The sequence below is a fragment of the Ornithorhynchus anatinus genome, chromosome 4 (assembly GCF_004115215.2).
Source record: "Ornithorhynchus anatinus isolate Pmale09 chromosome 4, mOrnAna1.pri.v4, whole genome shotgun sequence".
Classification (NCBI taxonomy): domain Eukaryota; kingdom Metazoa; phylum Chordata; class Mammalia; order Monotremata; family Ornithorhynchidae; genus Ornithorhynchus; species Ornithorhynchus anatinus.
The window spans coordinates 35121890-35142071 of NC_041731.1; the positions used below are offsets into that span (position 1 = coordinate 35121890).

General features: G+C 50.4%; 1 protein-coding gene across 1 annotated transcript; it reads left to right on the forward strand.

Annotated features, from left to right (window-relative positions):
* The first annotated feature begins 1218 nt into the window (after positions 1 to 1218).
* PLPP7 (phospholipid phosphatase 7 (inactive)) lies at positions 1219 to 18946 on the forward strand. Its single transcript, XM_001506730.4, has 2 exons — positions 1219 to 1863; positions 17619 to 18946. Exons 1-2 carry the CDS (start codon positions 1413 to 1415, stop codon positions 17981 to 17983), a joined length of 816 nt encoding a protein of 271 aa, XP_001506780.1. The 5' UTR covers positions 1219 to 1412; the 3' UTR covers positions 17984 to 18946.
* The last annotated feature ends 1236 nt before the right edge of the window (positions 18947 to 20182 follow it).

A 20182-nucleotide genomic window follows, 5' to 3' on the forward strand; every position in this document is an offset into this window, starting at 1 on the left:
CAGACAATTACTGGCCCCCTCTTCTAAGCCTTACTGAAGGCACCTCTCCTCCAAGAGGCCTTCCCTGGCTAAGTCCTCCTTTCCTCTTCTCTCACTCCCTTCTGCGTCACCCTGACTTACTCCCTTTATTCATCCCCCCTCCCAGCCCCACAGCACTGCAATCTGTAATTTGCTTATTTATATTAATGTCTGTCTCCCCCTCTAGACTGTAAACTCTCTGTGGTCAGGGAATGTGTCTGTTTATTGTTATATTGTATTCTCCCAAGCACTTAGTACAGTGATCTGTACACAGTGAGCACTCACTAGCACTCAGTAAATATGATTGATTGATTGACTGACTGAATGCTCGAACCCTGATCCTTGTTCCAACACCATTCATTCCCTTGATGGCCTGTGGCAAGGCTTCCCCATCTGTATGTGGTACCTGAAAAGAGTGGGTAAGACTGAGTCTATGAAAGGATTGTATTTCTTCACCTCTCCAAGCTTCCCCTCTTTACTTCCACCCTTTCCCCTGCATTCATTGTAACGGTCCTGGTAAAGAGGCCGGAGCTCACCCCCACATCCCCCGTTCAATCATTCAACCAATTCGGTTATTTTGTACTCTCCCGAGTGTTTAGTAAAACGCGCGCAGTGAGCACTAAATAAATGTGGTTGATGGGTTGAGCAGACCACTATACTAAGCACTTGGGAGAGTCGGATGGCCCGAAGGAAACAAACATTGGTAGTTGGTGGACGCCATCCCTGCCCACAGTGAGCTTAGAGTCTTGCAGAGGGGGAAATCTTTTAGAAATAAGAAAAACCAGTGTTTCTCAATGAGACCGACAGGCCCTTGAGCGGCAATCGCCACATCTCCCACCCCTCTCTGCTTCACCCGGGCTTGGCCGAAGGGTGAATTGGTGAAAGTCTGGAAAGAACTGCGAGGCCTGACGGTGGAGGCAGGTGTGCTCTCCCTGGCCCGGATTCTAGCCCTCTCGGGGCCTGACTGCTGCTCACGTCAAGAAGAGGCTAAACTGGTTTATGAAACATGGCCCAAGCCAGGAACTACATTTCCCAGGGTTCCCGGCAGCTTGGGGAATGAGCAATTGGAAGATTTAAATAGCCTAGGCCAAGAGGCAGCTGAGCCCCAGAGCAGGGATTCACCCTCCTCTCCTTCCCATCCATTGGCTTCCGTCCCTCTTTGAGAAGGCTCGATTGGCTGTCCCACCTGGCAGTCCGGCTCCTTTTTAGCTTGGTCGCAGCATGAAGTAAATAACCATGTGCATTCCTTTACTCTATATTTAACAGCTGCAGTCTGTGCAGGAGCAAACTGCATGGGGAGGAAATTGTGGTCGCTCACAGAAACAGCCATCTCGGGAGAGAAAGCTGCCTAAGGAGGGAAAGGCGCTGGGGATTTGTCTCGGCACGAGTGCACCATGCCAGCCTCTCAAAGCCGGGCCAGGGCCAGGGAGCGAAATAACATTCTGAATCGAGCCGAGTTCCTCTCCTTGAATCAGCCCCTGAAAGGGGCCCAGGAGCCCCGAGGTGGCGGTAGGAAGGCCTCGGGGCCTTCGATCCCCCCTCCCCCGACCAACGAGGGCTCCAAGGAACGAAGACAGTCCCAGCAGCTGCCGGAGGAGGACTGCATGCAGCTCAATCCATCCTTCAAGGGGATCGCGTTCAACTCGCTGCTGGCCATTGACATCTGCATGTCCAAGAGGCTGGGCGTCTGCGCCCACCGGGCAGCCTCCTGGGCCAGCGCCCGCTCCATGATCAAACTCGTCGGGATCACGGGCCACGGGATCCCTTGGATCGGGGGCACCATCATCTGCTTGGTCAAGAGCAGCACCCTGGCTGGACAGGAGGTCCTTATGAACCTACTGCTGGGTAAGTGAAACCCTGGCTCTGCAGGCCGGCTGAGAAAGCCCAGAAGGGAGGGGTTTCTCCCCGCCCCCTCCATTTCTGGACCTCCCCGCAACCGAATCCTGGAAATGGGCCAGAGAACTGCAAATGAGGTTAAGTGGGGCCTGTTTGGGTACCAGTGCTAGAGATGGCCTAGAAATTATCAGACGAAGGAGCGGATCGAAACTCTCCGCCGAGCCAGATGAGACGATTGCCCGTCGAAAGAGTTAATTCTGGAAGGGAACAGAGAAGCTTTCTGATCAAACTTTCCAGGAATCCCTCAGAGACAGGGTCGGGGCTCTCTCCAGGGCTCCGGAGTGGGACAAGTCGGGAAGCTGATGCCCTAAAGCTTTAATATACTCCAGAGGGGCCGATGAGAGGAGATAATCAAGTTCCAGAACAACTCGGGAGAGTGAGGAGTGGGCTGGAGGAAGGGGATCTGTTTCCAGGCGGGAAGGTGCAAACCCCATCCAGGGAGACCCCACTCTGCCTGGCTCGGTTTAGCTAAGTCCCGAAGGAGACGTGAGAGCTCGGGTCCGAGCTTGGAGTTGGCTTGGGGTTGGGTGGACCTCGCTGACCCTTCGAGACAAGTGTCGGTCCAGTTCCTGGGTTGACTCTGAAATCTTGGCTTGACTCTGAAAATCAGCCCCTTTCAGGGAGCTGTTCTTGGATTGAGTTCTAGTTTCTCTCCAAGATCCTCACCTGCCCTAACACAACCAAATGAGACCAATTCAGAAGTCCCCAGAGCGGAAAACTGAAGGAAACTCATCTTTACATGGCGGGTGGTCAGCATATGGAATTTGTTACCCCAGGAAGTTTGTACAGCCGGAGCACATCGGTATTGGCTCATTCATGGACGGTAGGCCCCAAAAGGAGAATGTTAGGGATGTAGAGAGGAAAAGTTGGAAGTATTGAGGATGGTTGTCGAGGGCAACCCTCTTGTGGTTCTTCCAAGCACCCTGTTGCCATGCCTGAGATGGAATCCTGGTCTGGCCCAGTGATTTCTCATGGATTGCACATGGTTTTATAATCTTATGCTCGCCCAACCTCTGAGAGGCCCCTTTTGCCTTATGGTGGGCCCTCAGTTCTTTTGTTTTTTCAAAAGTCTTCATCATCGATTAATATGGATTGGTTTTCCACAATGCACAGTACTAGACACTCAGGGGGCTCCCTTTTTCCCCCTTTTTTATGTAGTTGTTAAGTGCTCACTATGTTCCAGGCACCGTACTAAGTGCTGGGGTAGGTACGAGATAATCAGGTTGGACATAGCCCCTGTCCCACATAGGGTTCACAGTCTTAATCTCCATTTTACCGATGAGGTAACTGAGGCACAAATAAATTAAGTGATTTGCCCAAGGTCAAACAACAGACAAGTGGCAGAGTCACCATTAGAACCCAGGTACTCCGAATCCCAGTCTTGTGCTGTTTACACTAGGCCACGTTGCTTCCCCTACCATCTAGGAGGAGGCATTTCAGAGGAGGCAAGGTGGTTACAAGTGAACCACTCTTTTTCAATGATGTAGCCCCTCTCCTTTCAGGTTGATGATAAGGGTTTGGTAGGGGGAGATGATGGCTCCCTTCCCCACTACCATTTAGTCAGGAGAGGTTTCCTGGAGGAGGGGAGACTTGCCTTCGATTAGACTGTAAGCCCGTCAAACGGCAGGGACTGTCTCTATCTGTTGCCGACCTGTTCATCCCAAGCGCTTAGTACAGTGCTCTGCACATAGTAAGCGCTCAATAAATACTATTGAATGAATGAATGAATGAATGAATGAAAGGATGGGAAATGAAAGAGGAATGAAGGGTCATTCCAAGCCCAGGAAAGAGTCCAGAGTCCAGCAGAGAGCTGGGAAGAGAGATGGATGAAGAGGATTGGAGAAGCACATGTCCTAGTGGATAGATCATGGGCCTAGGAGTCCGAAGGACTTGGGTTCTAATCCAGGCTCTGCCACCTGTCTGCTCTGTGTGACCTTAGGCAAGTCACTTCACTTCTCTAGGCCTCAGGTACCTTATCTACAAAATGGAGATTAAAACTTTGAGCCCCGCATGGGACGTGGACTGTGTCCAACCTTGTACCCATTGCTAAAGTACAGTGCCTGGCACATAGTAAGAATTTCACAAATACCATAAAAAAGGATGGGGAGAAGGTCATTTTGGTTAGAGCCAAGGCCCTGAACTGGAGGGTGGGAAAGATAAGGAAGGCAGCCGACACCTTTGCCACAGCTGGAGAGGTCAGGAGAAGCTAATGAGCTCCATCCCTAAGAAAACCATTAGGCCCCCTCCCTTCGCCTGCATCCCAGAAAAAACTTGCCCTTCTGTCCAGTCCCCCAGTGGGAAATCAGAGAAGGGGCAGGAAATGACAGAATGGAGGATTTGGCTCTGCCCTTCCTCCCCAGGGACTGGTGCTACAGATGGAAAGACTCCAGAAGGTAAGGGTCCCCTGGGTGGGCCAAGGCCAGAGCAGGACGGGCCAGGGCAGGACAGGCTAGGGAAACTGGTTCCTGGTGAGAGCAGGGAATTGAGGGCTTGCCAACTCATTCAGTTTCAGGAAAAGGACCCAGGGTCACTGCTGAAAGGACAGTTAATCCAGGAGTTTGGTTAGAGCAATAGGCAGGCGGTTCAGGTTCTGGAAAGCCCGGAGCAGAGCAGACCTCCATAATGAACCAAATTCACCCCTAAACCCCGCGGTGGACCCGCCCCAAGGTCTGTGAATGACATAAATAAATAATAGGTGTTTTACTATCGACTGACTGATGACATCGCATCCCTCTAGACTGTAAGCTCACTGTGGGCAGCGAACGTGCCTGTTTACTGTTGTATGCTCCCAATTGCTTGGTTCAGTTCCCCGCACACAGTAAGCTCTCAATAAATGCAACTGAATGAATGAATAAATCCCCAGCCTCTTTTCAGGGCAGGCAGAAGGACAAAAGTTGAGGGGAAAAGCGAGGGAGGAAAAAGAGTCAATCCTGGGGCAGAGGTTTACGACAGACTTGGAGGGCCCTTTGAGGAAGTGCGTGGTGGGTACTACGGGCAGTAGGTTCTGTTTAGAGCCCCAGAGCCTCATGACTCTGTCTGTAAATGTCGTGTCCGATGGCTTGCCCTCCTACCACAGGAGGCTAGTAGGGAAGAATTGGAGTTGGATCCTGTGAGTCAAGAGTTCTGGGTTCTAGTCTCCACTCCGCTATGGACTTTCTCTTGGTCACTGGGCCTCTGGACCCCAGTTTCCCTACCCATACCATAAAAAGAATTTTACTTCTCTCTCTCGGCCCCGCGATTACCATTTGTTGTGTTGGTGGTGGCAGCCTGAGACTTGGGAGCCAGTCGGAAGATTGATCAGTCATACCTGGATCCTCAATCCCTCAGGTCGGACCCGGGGCAGGTCGCTCACTCCCTGCCAAAAGGCCCAGCTGAAGAGAACCGGAAGTCCCTAGGTGTTGATCGGACATTGGAGGTGGTTTGTTCTGCCCTGGGGGGCTTATCGGACCCGGTTACCGCTCTTCCAACCAAAAGGTTGGGATTTTTCTCAGATAGGTTCGGTTCACAGCCTTTAGTTCATCCTCAGAGTCTTTTTCTCAGGCCCTTCCTCTCCTGAATAGCTGCTCACTTGATTTAATACCATGCATATTCTCTCTCTCTTTCTCCCTCTTTCTCTCTCACACACCCACTCATGGTCACACATAGCTCAGTTCCACCAACGACTTTGAGATCCAGTCTTGGTGACAAGTTTTAATGGCCACTGGGAAAGGGAGTCCCCTAGTCTCCTCCCGATTCCCGTGGCCCGTAGTGCTGAACAAATACCACAATAAGGATTATTACTCCCTCCCTACCCCTTCCCCACAGTGTTTCTGAGCCCTCCCCCCCTCCCTCTCAGGCTGAATTTCTGATGCGGTCTCTGGCAACCGGCCAGTCTGTCCCCCGGTGAGGTGGAGCTTGCTACATGAGGCTATCAAAGGAAAGCAGTCAGGCAACCTCAGAAACAGCACTTAGGGGCCCAAGGTGGAAAGAGCCCGAGAGCGGAGCATCCAGCAGCTTCCTGAGACAAAGAGGCCGGAAAACCATCTCAGTTGTGCTGTCAGATCAATCTTTTCCCCATCCTTCAAGTGGGTCGGCGGCAGCTATGGATGATATGACTCCGCTCTGGGTCCTGTCGGGCCAGACCCAGAAGCCATTCACCTTACCCAGAAGCTCTGGGGAGGCAAGTCACAAGGAGGAGTTACAGTCAGGTTTCAAATTGGAATAGGAGTCAGGAGGCCCAGGTTCAAATCCCTAAAGAAGCAGTGTGGCCTAGTGGAACGAGGGAGGGCCTTGGAGGGAGAGGATCTGGGTTCCAATCCTGACTCCGTCACTTGCCTGCTTTGTGACACTGGACAAATCATAAGTTCCCTGGGCCTCACTTGCCTCATCTATAAAATACAAATTCAATGCCTCTTCTCCCTCCTATTTAGACAGTGACTGTATCCAACCTGATTGTCTTATCTACCCCAGTGCTTAGTAACAGTTCTTGTCACATAGCGCTTAACCGTACTGTTGGAATTATTATTATTCTTGTTGTTGTTTATTATTATTATTATCATTATTACTATTATTATTAGCGCTCTCCCACTGACCAACTCCTGTAAGATCTTAGGCAAGTCACTTACCCTCTCTGGGCCTTATTTTCCTCATCTGTAAAATGGGGATGAGAAAGATAGTGACCCCAGGACAGGACAGGTACCATCTCTGAACTCAGAAACCAGTTGTGAGTGCTTAATAAATGCCAAAATTACTATTATAATTAAGGGGCAGGAGAAGTGGTGCAGATAATACAGAATAACAGAGAATGCAATTGGAGGTTAATGAATTTGGCAGTAAAAAGGTGCAGTGCCTGAACATGTCTAGGTCATGGAAGATGGATGAGGGGACGTGCGACATGACCCCTGGAGCCCAGGGAGAGCCCAGGAGAAGGTTGGAGGGAAGATGAGCTGGTAGCTGATGAGTTTCAGAACTTCTATGGGTGATCCACAGAGTGGGCGATCCATATATTTTTTATGGTATTTGTTATTCATTCATAATAATAATAATAATAATGTTGGTATTTGTTAAGGGCTTACTATGTGCAGAGCACTGTTCTAAGCGCTGGGGGAGAGACAGGGTAATCAGGTTGTCCCACGTGAGGCTCACATTTTACAGATGAGGTAACTGAGGCACAGAGAAGTTAAGTGACTTGCCAACAGTCACACAGCTGACAAGTGGCAGAGCAGGGAGTCGAACCCATGACCTCTGACTCCGAAGCCCAGGCTCTTTCCACTGAGCCACGCTGCTTCTCATTCAGTCATTCAATCATTTAATATACTTAGCACTGTACTATGTGCTTGAAAAGTACAATTCGACAACAAATAGTGGCAAACCCTACCCAACAACGGGCTCAGGGAAGAGAGACAGGAAAACAAAGCAAAACAAGTAGACGGGCATCAATAGCATTAATATAAATAAATAGAATTATAGATATATGTATATCATTAATCAAATAAATAGAATAATAAATATGTACATATATTCACAAGTGCTGTGGGGCAGGGAAGGGGATAGAGCAGAGGGAGGGAGTCGCAATGGGGAGGGGAGGAGGTGCAGAGGAACAGGGGGGTTCAGACTGTAAAGACCTCCAAATTAGACACTCACTATGTGCCAGGCACTGTACTGAGCGCTGGGGTAGATACAAGCTAATCAGGTTGGACCCAGTCCATGTCCCACTTGGGGCTCACAGTTTTAATCCCCATTTTGCAGATGACGTAACTGAGTCACAGAGAAGTGAAGTGACTTGCTCAGGGTCACCCAGCAGACAGATGGCCGAGTTGGGATTAGAACCCAGGTCCTTCTGATTCCCAGGTCTGGGCTCTCTCCACTAGGCCAGGCTGCTTCCAATAATGTTGGGCCCTACTCTGGCTCCAGTCCAGGCCTCTGCCCTCCTTCCCCATGTCACTGTGGAAGTCACCGGGCACCTGGGTGAACCCCTTCAGCCCCTCCCCTCCTCTCCCTCCCTTCACTGCTCTCTGCATTTAGTCTGCTTCAACAATGCCAATTAGCTCTGCGTGTCAGCCCCATTGTCAAAGGACCCTATACAGTGACAAGATCCTGTTGGACGGCCCACCAGGGAGGAGAAGCATCGTGGCTTAATGAATGGACCATGGGCCTGGGAGTCAGAAGGACCTGAGTTCTAATCCCAGCTCTATCACTTGTCTGCTGTGTGACCTTGGGCGAGTCACTTCACTTCTCTGGGCCTCAGTTACCTCATCTGTAAAATGGCGATGAAGACTGTGAGCCCCGTGTGGGACAGGGACTGTGTCCAACCCAACTACCTTGTATCTACCCCAGCGCTTAATATAGTGCCTGTCACCTAGTAAGCACCAAACAAATACCGCAGTTTTTATTATTATTATCTTGGGTATGGCTGGATGGGATGCTTCCTTAGAGAATCATGATGGATGGAGCAAATTTCCCATCTTAATTCCCTTTCAGAGTCCAAAGATTACTGGGATCTGTCTATAGTATGATCTCGTAGCTGGGACCAGGGGACTCAGTCAGCTACGCAGGTGGAGACCAGTTTGCCAAGTCCTCAAATGGGGACTTTGAGAAAAAGAAGAACCCCAGTATCACAGCCTTGGTGCTTCGACCCATTTCTTGTGATCTGTCAAGCCTGAGGCAGCAGTCGAGGGCATCTGACAAGCTGTCATTCCTCCAAGTAAGAAAATCCCCGTTCAGAAACCACCAGGAGGTTCAGATGCTATAAGTTTAGTTTCAGCCCTAGGAGAGAGTGGAGGAAGCAAGGAGGGATTTGTGCCTGACTTTTGGGGGGAGTGGAGTTGATGGGAAGAACAGGCCCTGAGGAAAGTCCTGGAAAAGTGGCAGACTGGCTAGAGTGAAGAACTGTGGGAGAAGTTTGAATGCAGTTTGAGGCCCAAAGCGGAGAACCTTCGTGAAAATCAAGCGTTTTTTTTTTAAATGGTATTTAAGTGCTTACTGTATGCCAGGCACTGTACAAAGTGCTAGAGTAGATACAAGATAATCTAGTTGGATACAGTCCCTGTCCCACATAGAGCTCACAGTCTGAATCCCCATTTTGCAGATGAGGGAACTGAGGCACAGAGAGTGAAGTGACTTGCCCAAGGTCACACCGCACACAGGTGGCGGAGCTGGGATTAGAACCCAGGTCCTCTGACTCACAGGCCTGTGGTCTTTCCACTAGGCCACACTGTTTCTCATCGGCCATGCTGCTTCCCTTGGGGTTTCAGGCCCATGGTGTGAGGGTCAAACCATGAAGCAGTGAAGGGTCTGGGATCTGTGACTCTGGGCTTAAGAGGGGAGACTTACACTCACACTCCCACCCTCACACTCCCACCCAGCCATAATAATAAGTATGTTATTATCATTATTATTATGCTACTTAAGTGATTACTATGTGCTAAGCACAGTTCTAAGCTCTGGGGTAGATACAAGCTAATCAGGTTGGACACAGTCCCTGTCCCACCTGGGGTTCACGCTATTAATGACCATTTTACAGATTAGGTAACTGAGGCCATGAGAACATCAAGTTCCTTTGAAATGTGGTGTTGGAGAAGGCTTTTGTGAATACAGTGGACTGCCCAAAAGACAAACACATGGATTTTGAAGCAAATTAAACCAAAGTGGTCTTTGGAAGGCCAAATGACTTGACTTAGATTAGCATATTTTGGATACATAATCAGGAGGACTAATTCTCTGGAAAAGACACTAATGCTAGGTGAAGTCCAGGGAAAACGTGGAAGAGACAAACCGGCAGCTAGATGGATAGAAACCATAACAATGATAACGGAAGAACCATTAGAGAAGTTGCGGATTACGGCAGAGGACGGGCCGTTCGGGAGAAAGTGTATCCGTGGAGTCGCTATGAATCGGAAACGACTCGACAGCACTTAATGATAATAATAATAACTGAGGCCCGGAGAAATTAAGTGGCTTGCCCAAGATCACACAGTAGACACGTGGCAGAGCCGGGATTAGAACCCGGGTCCTTCTGACTCCCAGGCCGTGCTCTATCCGCTAAGCCATGCTGCTTCCCCCTCCTTTTTCCTCAGTCCGGCCCAGTCTGCAGGCGTCGGTGACTCCAGAGAAAGCTGCGGAGAGGAAGCTGGCGGAAAGGAAGATCTGGGAAGGGGGAGCTAGTAGACAAAGGACATTCCGGAGGTTTCCTCCAGCCAGGAGGTTCCCTTTGTCTTCTCGGCTTCCCTTTCCTTTCTTTCTTGCAGCGAAGCAGGTGGCGGGCTGATGTGCTCGCTGGTGGGGGCTGCTGAGTGGTTTTGGCAGTGAAGCGGCCAGGGGCTTTTCCCCCCACTGAACAGGCCTCGCTGGGGATTCCAGACTGCCTGTGCAAATGTCACAGGCCGGGGAGCTTTCGGGGAGAGAGAGTTCATTCAATAGCATTTACCCATCAGGTCTGCCCTGTTCCCTCACAATGGGACAGTCACAGTGGGAAGTGTCAGGGAGCAGGATGAGGAGTCAGAGATGGGATTTTTAAAAGACAAAACTGGCGGAAGATAAATCCAGTAAGCTTCCTGGAGTCAACTCGTGATGGGGAACTTTTTGCCATCCTGCAACTCAGCTCTACCCTGCCTATCCCCTCCGTGGGAATCTTGGGAATTGTCCTATGCAGTCATCTGTGGAGGGCTGGTCAGGTGGATTCTGGAGGCTGAGGTGCCAAGCTAAAGTCCCGGCCACATCCCAAGATTGTTGAAATGCTACCCCTGTGGCCAAGGGGTATTCCACATTCTGCAATCTGCTTCAGTCGAGACGGTCCTTGCCCATGCTCTCCCTCCCCATCTCGCACCTTCTGCAGTTTCCAGGATGTCCTTTGCACCCGACCTTTGCTCTGCTGATATGTTACCCAGCTTCTGACTTTTGCCCCAGTGTGGTGGAGGACAGGGGGAAGTAATTTCTGTACAGTGGGAGGGACTTCCTCAGTGGCTCTGGAGACGCAGATGCTCAGGCTCAGGGTTGCCAAGAGTTCTGACACTGGTGGGCGAGGGCAGTGTCTCAAACTGGGTCTCTCTTGGAGGATCCGTGGAGCTGGCCAGGAGCCAGGCAAAGCAGTATGTTCCGCAGCTGCCCCCATTCCACCATCTGCAAGAAAAGGCGCCCGACTGGGCAGACTCCAGGGTTTCTAAGATTCTCCCAGTGAGGTTCTCCTTGTTCTCCAACATGCCACGGAGTGGGCTCTGAAATATGCCACTGGGTAGGCATCGAAACCTTTACTCTTCCTTCAAGGAGATGCCCGGCCTAACTCTGAGGGGGGTAGACCCCAAGGTCACCTCAACCCTGGACTGCACTGGAGAACCCAGCACTGGAACTAAGCAGGAACTTGAGAAGCCTCCCACCCGCCTAATCTTTAGCAGACCAGGACTTTTTAACAGCCTGATGCAGCTGACGGTCTGACTCTTTAGAAGGAGATAAAACAGTGTGCCATTCCCAGGAGCCGCTAGAGAAGCAGCATGGCCTAGTGGATAGAGCACAGACCTGGGAGTCGGAAGGACCTGGATTCTAATCCCTGCTCGGCCACTCATCTGTGTGTGACCTAGGACAAGTCACTTCACTTCTCTCGGCCTCATTTATCTCAACTTTGAAATGGGGATTAAGACTTTGAGCCTCACGTGAGCCCCATGTGTCCAACCGGATTAGCTTGTATCTATCCCAGTGCCCGACTTTGTTAGTAAGCGCTTAACAAATGCCATTAAAAAAAGAAAACTCACTGCTCCGTAACCGGGGTTTTCACTACACATTTTGGATTGAACACTGTTGGCGGATTCGGGAATGTTCTGGAAATGGCTGTGTGTATACGCAGAGGTTCGGTACTGTAACAGGAGTTTTCCTTCACGCGGGGTTCATCAGGAACGTAACCTCGCATCATAAGGAGAAGTGAGTGAACCGGCTCAGCCCACGGGTCTGTTCCATTTAAGATCCTATCTCTGACAGTGGCAAAAGGATGTTTGGCCAAACCATGTGACGTCTGCCTTCCTGGAGATCAATCACAGTGTATGGGAAAAGCCTGTCAAACAGCCCTAATGTTTTCAAAGCTGGGCTGATATCCCCTGAGCCTCTGGGAAACAGAGACCACCCTCTGGGGCGCCCGAGGATTTCCATCGATCGACATTCGAACAGAAACCCCTCACTATTGGCTTTAAAGCTCTCCATCACCTTGCCCCCTCCTACCTCACCTCCCTTCTCTCCTACATCCCAGCCCGCACACTCTGCTCCTCTGGTGCTAACCTTCTCACTGTGCCTCGATCTTGCCTGTCTCACCGCCGACCCCTGGCCCACATCCCCCCTCTGGCCTGGATCGCCCTCCCTCCTCAAATCCACCAGACAATGACTCTCCCCCCATTCAAAGCCCTACCGAAGACACATCTCCTCCAAGAGGGCTTCCCAGACTGAGCCCCGCTTTTCCTCAACTCCCACTCCCTTCTGCACCACCCTGACTCGCTCCCTTTGCTCTTCCCCCCTTTCCCTGCCCCGTAGTACTTATATATATATGTACATATCTATAATTTTATTTATATTGATGCCTGTTTACTTGTACTGATGCCTGTCTTGCCACCTCTAGACTATGGGCCCGTTGTGGACAGGGATTGTCTCTCTTTATTGCTGTATTGTACTTTCCACGAGCTTAGCACAGTGCCCTGTACACAGTCAGCACTCAATAAATGCAATCGAACGAATGAATGAATTCCCTAGGCTGGGGCCTGCAGGGCCGGCCCAGTGGGAACTAAAGTCCTTAGAGACGGGCCGCCAGGGACCACCATCATTGGAAGGCAACCCCCTACTCCCTACCAGGGTCCCATCTGGTATGTAGGTCAGGGAGCTGCGGGGGAATCAGAGCTGACTTATGTGGTTCTTGAGTGATGGCACCATGTGTTTCTATTTCTGGGCACTAGGCCTTTTGCTGACAGCATTAGAACCGCAATAATACTGCATGCTGATTCACATCGGGAGTGTGAGCTCAGGACATGCAGCAGAGACTTCCTGCAGGAGCAGGAGAGGTGGCTTGGGGCACGCTGTTCTGTTTATTATCAGTCTGGTGAGGACTGCATTGGACACTGTCATCCTGATACTGCTGTGAACACACACGGGCACACAAACACACACTCTCTCTCTCACTCACACACACACTCACTCACCCTCACTCTCTTCCTTGTTCTAAAAACCAGAGCAGCTTTCGCAGGCTGTTTCACACATCCCAGCAGAAGCAGCGGCAGTGGAGATCACATGGTAGAAAGGGGCTGGTTGGAGGTCCTAAAGAGGAGTGGGGGGAAGAGAGGGGACTTCCTCTGATCTGGAATGGCTCCGAGCAGTTTAGGGGTCCCAAGGTTAAAGAGGAGCCCCCCCGGGCATAGTGGTTTGGAGGGGCAGAAGGGGGCTGGTGAAGGGGCCAGACTGCCAACAACTATTCCAAGTAGATCCGAGAGACAGCAGAGCAAAGAGTGGCTCACCGAGGCAGGAGCCCCGGTGTTGCCTCGATACCTCAAATTTGTATCGCTCATTTGTTTTCCAAAACATTTTTGAATCCATTATCTCATCTTCACCTGTCACATCCTGGTAAGATAGGAGAGACTAGCTCCGCCATATTCCAGAGGAGGAAACTGATGCACAGAGGGATCCTACAGTGGACTAGTAGTGGAGATGGAACTGATGGTTCTCATCACCTTCCTGGAGCCCTTCCACAAATTTGAGGGGAACAAGGCGGGAACCCACACTCACCCCCCGACCCGGCCTCCAGACACACACACATATACACTGAAGGAGGGTGAGGACGTTCCATTCTCCTACGTTTTTGTTTTGTTCTTTGTTTTCTGGTGGATGTGTTTTTTTTAGTATTTGTAAAGTGCTTACTATGTGTCAAGCACTGCTCCAAGCACTGGAGTAGATACAAGTTAATCAGGTGGGACATAATCCCTGTCCCACATGGGGCTCACAGTCATGTAGGAGGGAGAACAGGTAATAATAATAATAATAATTGTGGTATTTGTTAAGCGCTTACTATGTGCCAAGCACTGTTCTAAGCTACAGATACAGGGTAATGAAGTTGTCCCACATGAGGCTCACAGTCTCGATCCCCATTTTACAGATGAGGTATCTGAGGCACAGGGAAGTGAAGTGACTTGCCCAAAGTCATACGGCAGGCAAATGGCGGGGCTGGGATTAGAGGTTCCCAGGCCCAACCATGCATTTATCCACTAGGCCACACTGCTTTTCACACTAGGCCATGCTGGTTCTATCCCCGTTTCTGCTGTTGAGTCCTCCAGTGATCGGGGTTTAAAGTGTGAAGTTAGATGATTAGGGCAGCCCATTAACCCTTTCTGATGACTAGGTTCTGCCGAGCAAACCTACAGATAATATCATTAGCTTCGAGGGGGAGTTGGATAAATCTGGGGGGTGGGCCACAATGGTTCGTTAGAGGGAAAGTTAGTGATACTTAGATGCTCCATCCATATACATGTGGGTGGCTGTCAAGGGAATCATCATCAGGTGATGATATCTTCAAGCATCTTGTGGTCACTGAGAAACAGAGTTCTGGGAAGGGTGAACCACCGACCGGTGGAACCCAGGATATCAAGTGTTGCTGCCATTCCCTCAGTCTCACAGCGGTTATCGGGCCTCTTAGAGTTTCTCACTCCTGACCAAAAAGCGACTGGGGAGAACATGAGCTTGAGGAAAATGTCACAAGCTAGTCCCAGGCAAGAAAGTCTTGGGGACAAGGGACTTCATCGTGTCAAACAGCTCCACATACTCGGGCCACGATCTCATAGGGGACAGCGGTCGTGCTTGGCACGTGCCCCTCATAGATTATCTCCCACCTCCACTCCCATGTCCTGAGAGGAACTTTGAGCATGACCATCAGTCCTCGCCGGCTCTCTACTCTTCCCGGCTACTCAGGGGATTGTGTCTGTGAGTTCGCCCTCGTTCACTTCTCCTTAATGAAAGTGGTTCCTGCTCTCATCCATCACCTCCTGGATCCTAAATGCTCTGGCTCAAATCCCTCAGGACACTAACCCCGTCTCCTGGGGTAACCTGGTACCATGCCGCTTGCTGGATCCGGGCCAACGCTCACCTTGGATCTCGCGGGTGCCAGAGGGGTTAGTAGGCTTCCGAGTCCTGGGGGGGCAGAGAGGTGAGGGAGCCGGGGGGAGGAAGTTGCTCTGAAAGTTCAAAAAAGGATTGTTAAAAAGGAAGTTCTCTACCCTACTCTTCAGCCCCTTCTCTTTGGAGAAGCAGCGTGGCCTAGTGGATTGAGCACAGGCCTGGAAGTCAGAAGGACTTGGGTTCTAGTCCCGACTCTGCCGCTTGTTTGCTGTGTGACCTTGGGCAAATCATTTCACTTCTCTGTGCCTCGTTTCCCTCATCTGTAAAATGGGAATTAAGACTGTGAGCTCTAAGTGGGACAAGGACTGTGTTCAACCCCATTATCTTGCATCTAGCCCAGCATTTAGAACAGTGCCTGGCACATAGCAAGCACTTAACAATTACCACAATTGTTATTATTAATATTCCTTTTCTTTCCTCTCCCTGTTCCGACTTGCTTCTTCTCCCCGGCTCTTGGCAGCCAGAGGCCAGGCCAAGCTCTGGCCATTTCTCCGGTTGGAGCAGTGTGTCCCCACGACTCTTCCTCCATTCATCCCTTTCCCCGGGCTGTCACTTTCTTCTCAAGTGCTGATAACGCTAATTAGAAAGCCCGGGACTCGGGAGACAAGGGGAATAAAACCGATTAAAATCAATAGCCAAGTTTCAACTCAGCGGCCCCTTTGTCTGAAGGGAGAAAGGAGGGAGACTGAGAAGCCTCCATTAGCAGTGATTTGACCACAAGCTCAGTGAGGACAGAGCAGCTTGGGCCTGTCTGCAGAACCTTTTCCAGGAGGAGACCAACGGCCAGCACTGGCTTTTGACCTCTGCTGTTGCCTCTGACCAGGCACCCAGCTTGGGGGGGGGGGGGGTTTCGTGCTCAACTGGCCTGGGCTAGGTAACCAGGTTTGAGGGCAACAGAAACTTCAGGAGACCTCTGTCCTTACACTGTTCAAGACGTGAACTGATGCCCCGGGGTGAGCCAGGAGGAGTTCCTCTTCCAGAGAAGAAACCAAGCAGCAGGACTCTCTCAGGTTCCCTGGGCATTTTAGGGTACCAGATAGCACTATGCCAACATACAAAGTCTTGCTGGACCCCGGTCTCTGAAAATAGTTCTTACTTGTTTTTCTCTGTGTCCCCATCTGCCCACTGTCATGACTTTTCTGTGCCAAAGACACCCATGACCCCTTTCCTTCCAATAATCAATCAATCATACTGATTGAGCACTTACTGTGTGCAGGGCACTGTACGAAGCACTTAGGATAACACGATATAACAGAGTTGGTAGACCCATTCCCAGATCCTGATTCTTTCGTCGGGATTTCCTTCCTTGGATAGGTCTAATACCCACCCCCCCATTCTTTTTCTCTCTTTACAGCCTCTAACCCCTGCTCTGCTCTAATAACAATAATTGTAGTATTTGCTAAGTGCTTACTATGTGCTAAACACTGAGATGTATGCAAGATAATTAGGTTGGACACAGATCTTGCCCACATGGGGCTCCCATTCAAAGGATGAGGGAGAACTCGTATTTCATGCCAATTTACAGATGAGGAAACGGAAGCACCGAGCAGTTAAGTGAGTTGCCCAAAGTCACGCAACAGACCAAAGGCAGGGCTGGGATAAAATCTGTGCCTCCTGCCTTCCGGCCCTGTGATCTTTCCACCAGACAGGCTGCTTCAAGTTCTTTTCACCCTGAAAATTCTCCAGGACCATCCATCCCAAGAAGAGCTGGTCTACCTGGAGAGCATTCAGACATTTCCCAAGGCATATAGAGGGAGCTGCTCTTTTGGGGTTTTTTTTTTCCCAGCGTTGGAAAGAGGCCAGGAGTATTTCTGAATTGCCTCTGCTCCCGCTTCTAGTGATTTCATCCCACCTATCTCTAATCCCCAGAAAGAGAAGTAGTGTGGCCTAGTGGAAAAAGCACAGGCCTATGAGTCAGAAGGACATGGGTTCTAATCCTGGCTCTGCCACTTGTCTGTTGTTTGACCTTGGCCAAGCCACTTAACTTCTCTGTGCTTCAGTTACATCATCTGTAAAATGGGGGTTAAGACTGTGAGCTCTATATGGTACAGTGACCGTGTCCAACCAGATTATCTTGTAACCTTCTTATTGCCTAGTACGGTGCCTGGCACGAAGCGTGGCCTAGTGGATAGAGCACGGGCCTGGGAGCCAGAAGGTCCTGGGTTCTAATTCCAGCTCTGCCACTTGTCTGCTGTGTGACCTTGGGCAAGTTACTTTACTACTCTGGGCCTCAGTTACCTCATCTGTAAAATGGGGACTAAGAGTGTGAGCCGCATGCGGGACGCGGACTGTGTCCGACCCGACTGACTTGTATTCACCCCAACGCTTAGTACAGTGCCTTGCAAATGGTAAGTGATTAACAAATACCATTATTATTATCATTAAGCGCTTAACAAATACCTTTTAAAAAAAAAAAGTGCTGACCATTAGCCTGGCATCCTAAGCGTTTGGCAGCCAGCTGGATGGAGGTATCCACCCTTGGACACCTAACAAACCTTTCCCTCCCCTATAGCAGCTTCAGGTTCCCTGGCCACCCCCTGCCTGGTTTTTTCCCCTCCTCCTGACATTCCCCTCTCCCCTTTCTCCCCATGCAGCCTTGCTCCTAGACATCCTGACTGTGGCCGGGGTCCAGAAGCTCATCAAGAGGCGAGGTCCCTACGACATGAGCCCGGGCCTCTTGGATCACCTCACCATGGACGTCTACGCCTTCCCCGCCGGACACGCCAGCCGGGCCGCCATGGTGTCCAAGTTCTTCCTCAGTCACTTGGTGCTGGCTGTCCCGCTCAGGATCCTCCTGGTCCTGTGGGCCTTCTGCGTGGGGCTGTCCCGGGTGATGATTGGGCGCCACCACATCACCGACGTCATCTCCGGCTTCATCATCGGCTACTTCCAGTTCAAGCTGGTGGAGCTGGTCTGGCTGTCCTCCAACACCTGCCAGATGTTGATATCCATCTGGTGAAAGCTGGCGTGACTTGACCTTGAAAGAGAGGGAGAGAAGAAGAGGAAAAAGAGAAACTTTCCAAAGGAAGGAGAGTTTGATGCGGCCCCCTCTTGAGTCTCTTTTGATAAATGCATAAAATGCCCCTACCTTTGATTGGAGACCAGAGACTTCAGGCTCTAATGTCTGAGGTTAATGGAGTTAAAAAAAAAAAAATATTGTTTTTCTGGCTGCAGGCATAGGGTTGGTTCAACTTGTTCCAGTCTCCGTCTCTGACCTGGGTGGATTTCAATCATTTAGCTTGTCTCCCCTTTCCATTAAGATAGGCCGTAGTAAGGTCCAAGACTGGAATGATCCCGTTCTAGAGAGAATAAGGAGAGACACAACTGTGGGGAGGGAGGAGTGGAGGGGAGGAAGGAATGTGATTTATTTTTCCCGTAGTTTGGTGGATTTCAGACCCAGGCGTGTTGCTGGTGTTCGGAGAGCAGCCCCGGTGCCCACTGTCTGACATGTATTATCCTCGTCGTTAGAAATTGACTGATGCCCCTACTCTGAGCTTAAGACCTCCTAACTGGGAAAGCAAAATGCTTTTTCTCTAGCCGGCTCTCCCATAAGCCTCACGGGAGAATGACGGAACCCCGGCCCATGCAGCATGCAGAGAATTAGATCAGCCAAAGTGGAAGATCATATCTCACTCATCAGGTGCAGGCCAGCTTTGGCCCCCAAGGCTTGACTCCCTGGGACCTAATGGAGCTTTGCCTAAATCTGACCTCTCTGCAGCTGTATTTTCTGTGGAAAAGAGCCGAGGGCTGCTGTAGCAAGACCAAGGAATGATTTGTCAGCTGGGGCCCCCTTCGCCATCTCCCACATCCAATGACAGGGGTTGATGTCCCTTTGGGTGCATCGCGGCTCTGCCTCTCCTCCTCAGAACAATCAATCGTATTTTGAGCGCTTGCTGTGTGCAGAGCACTGTACTAAGCTCTTAGGAGGGTATGATACAACAAAGATAGTAGACACGTTCCCTGTCCACAATGAGCTTACAGTCTAGAGGAGGAGACGGTCGGTGGTATTTATTGAGAGTTTACTGTGTGCAGACTATCGTACTAAGCGCTTGGGAGAGAACGATACAACAGAGTTGGTAGACATGTTCCCTGCCCTCGTTAAGCTTACAGTCTAGAGGAGGAGACAGTCAAAGATACTTATTGAGCACTTACTATATGCAGAGCTCTGTACTAAGCACCTGGGAGAGTACATACAACAGAGTTGGTAGATATGTTCCCTGTACATAACGAGCTTACAGTCTAGAGGAGGAGCTTACAGTCTAGACATGGGACAAACCTTTCCCTATCCCTGAGCATCCTTATCTTTCGCCCAACGAATGGTAGAAACTGCCTGGTTTATAGCATTTTACATACACAGTATACTATATATTGCCATACAAGGCACCTGCTTGAGGCCCACTATAGTGAGTATGCAGGAAATCCTTCCACCCTTCTCTCTTATTTGCCTCATCTGGGCTGCGAATCTAGTTATTTTTCAGTATTCAGGAGAGTTTTTGTTTTGTTTTGTTTTGAGTCGTTGCCTGTTCCCAGTCGCTATTGGGACTGGATTCCGTTGTGTTGCTAAGGGTCCAGGATGCCCACGTCTTCAATCAATCATCAATCAATGGTATTTGAAGGCTTCCTAAGCGTCGGGTGCTGTCCTTCTGCTCTCCTCGCCTTGGATGTCTCTGACCCTCTCCTCCTAGGAGTGTTCAGAGAGGCTGGGAGCCACAGGAGAAGCGTAGAACACTCAGATTGGGATCCCCAGTATTCAGACTGGGGGCCCTTTGTGGGACAGGAACTGTGTCCAACCTGATTAACTTGTATCTGCTCTAGCATCCAGAACAGTGTTTGGCACATGGTAGGCGCTTAACAAATACCATAAAGAAAAAAACTGTGCATTGAGAAAAAAGAGACATCTGCTTTGGAACGGGAGCCTCTCCATTGCCTCCCCCATTGTCTTTCCCCAGAGGTTTTAAAATGCCTGTTGAAGAGGAGAGGGAATTGCTGGAAGACAGAGGGCAAAATGGCAAAGCTGACTCAAAGGCATCTCTTCGCTGTAGCCACGACAGGCAGGGTTTGGAGGGGAGGGGTGAAGAAGGGAAGCAAGGGAGGGATCCTAGAGATTGCTGGCATCAAGAGAGTAAAATCCAGTAGCTCCTTGGCAAGAGAGGCCACT

Coding starts and splice junctions, on each gene's coding strand:
- PLPP7 (XM_001506730.4), top strand. CDS start 1,413: ATGCCAGCCTCTCAAAGCCGGGCCAGGGCCAGGGAGCGAAATAACATT. Junction 1,864..17,618: donor CCTTATGAACCTACTGCTGG/GTAAGTGAAACC, acceptor CTCCCCATGCAG/CCTTGCTCCTAGACATCCTG.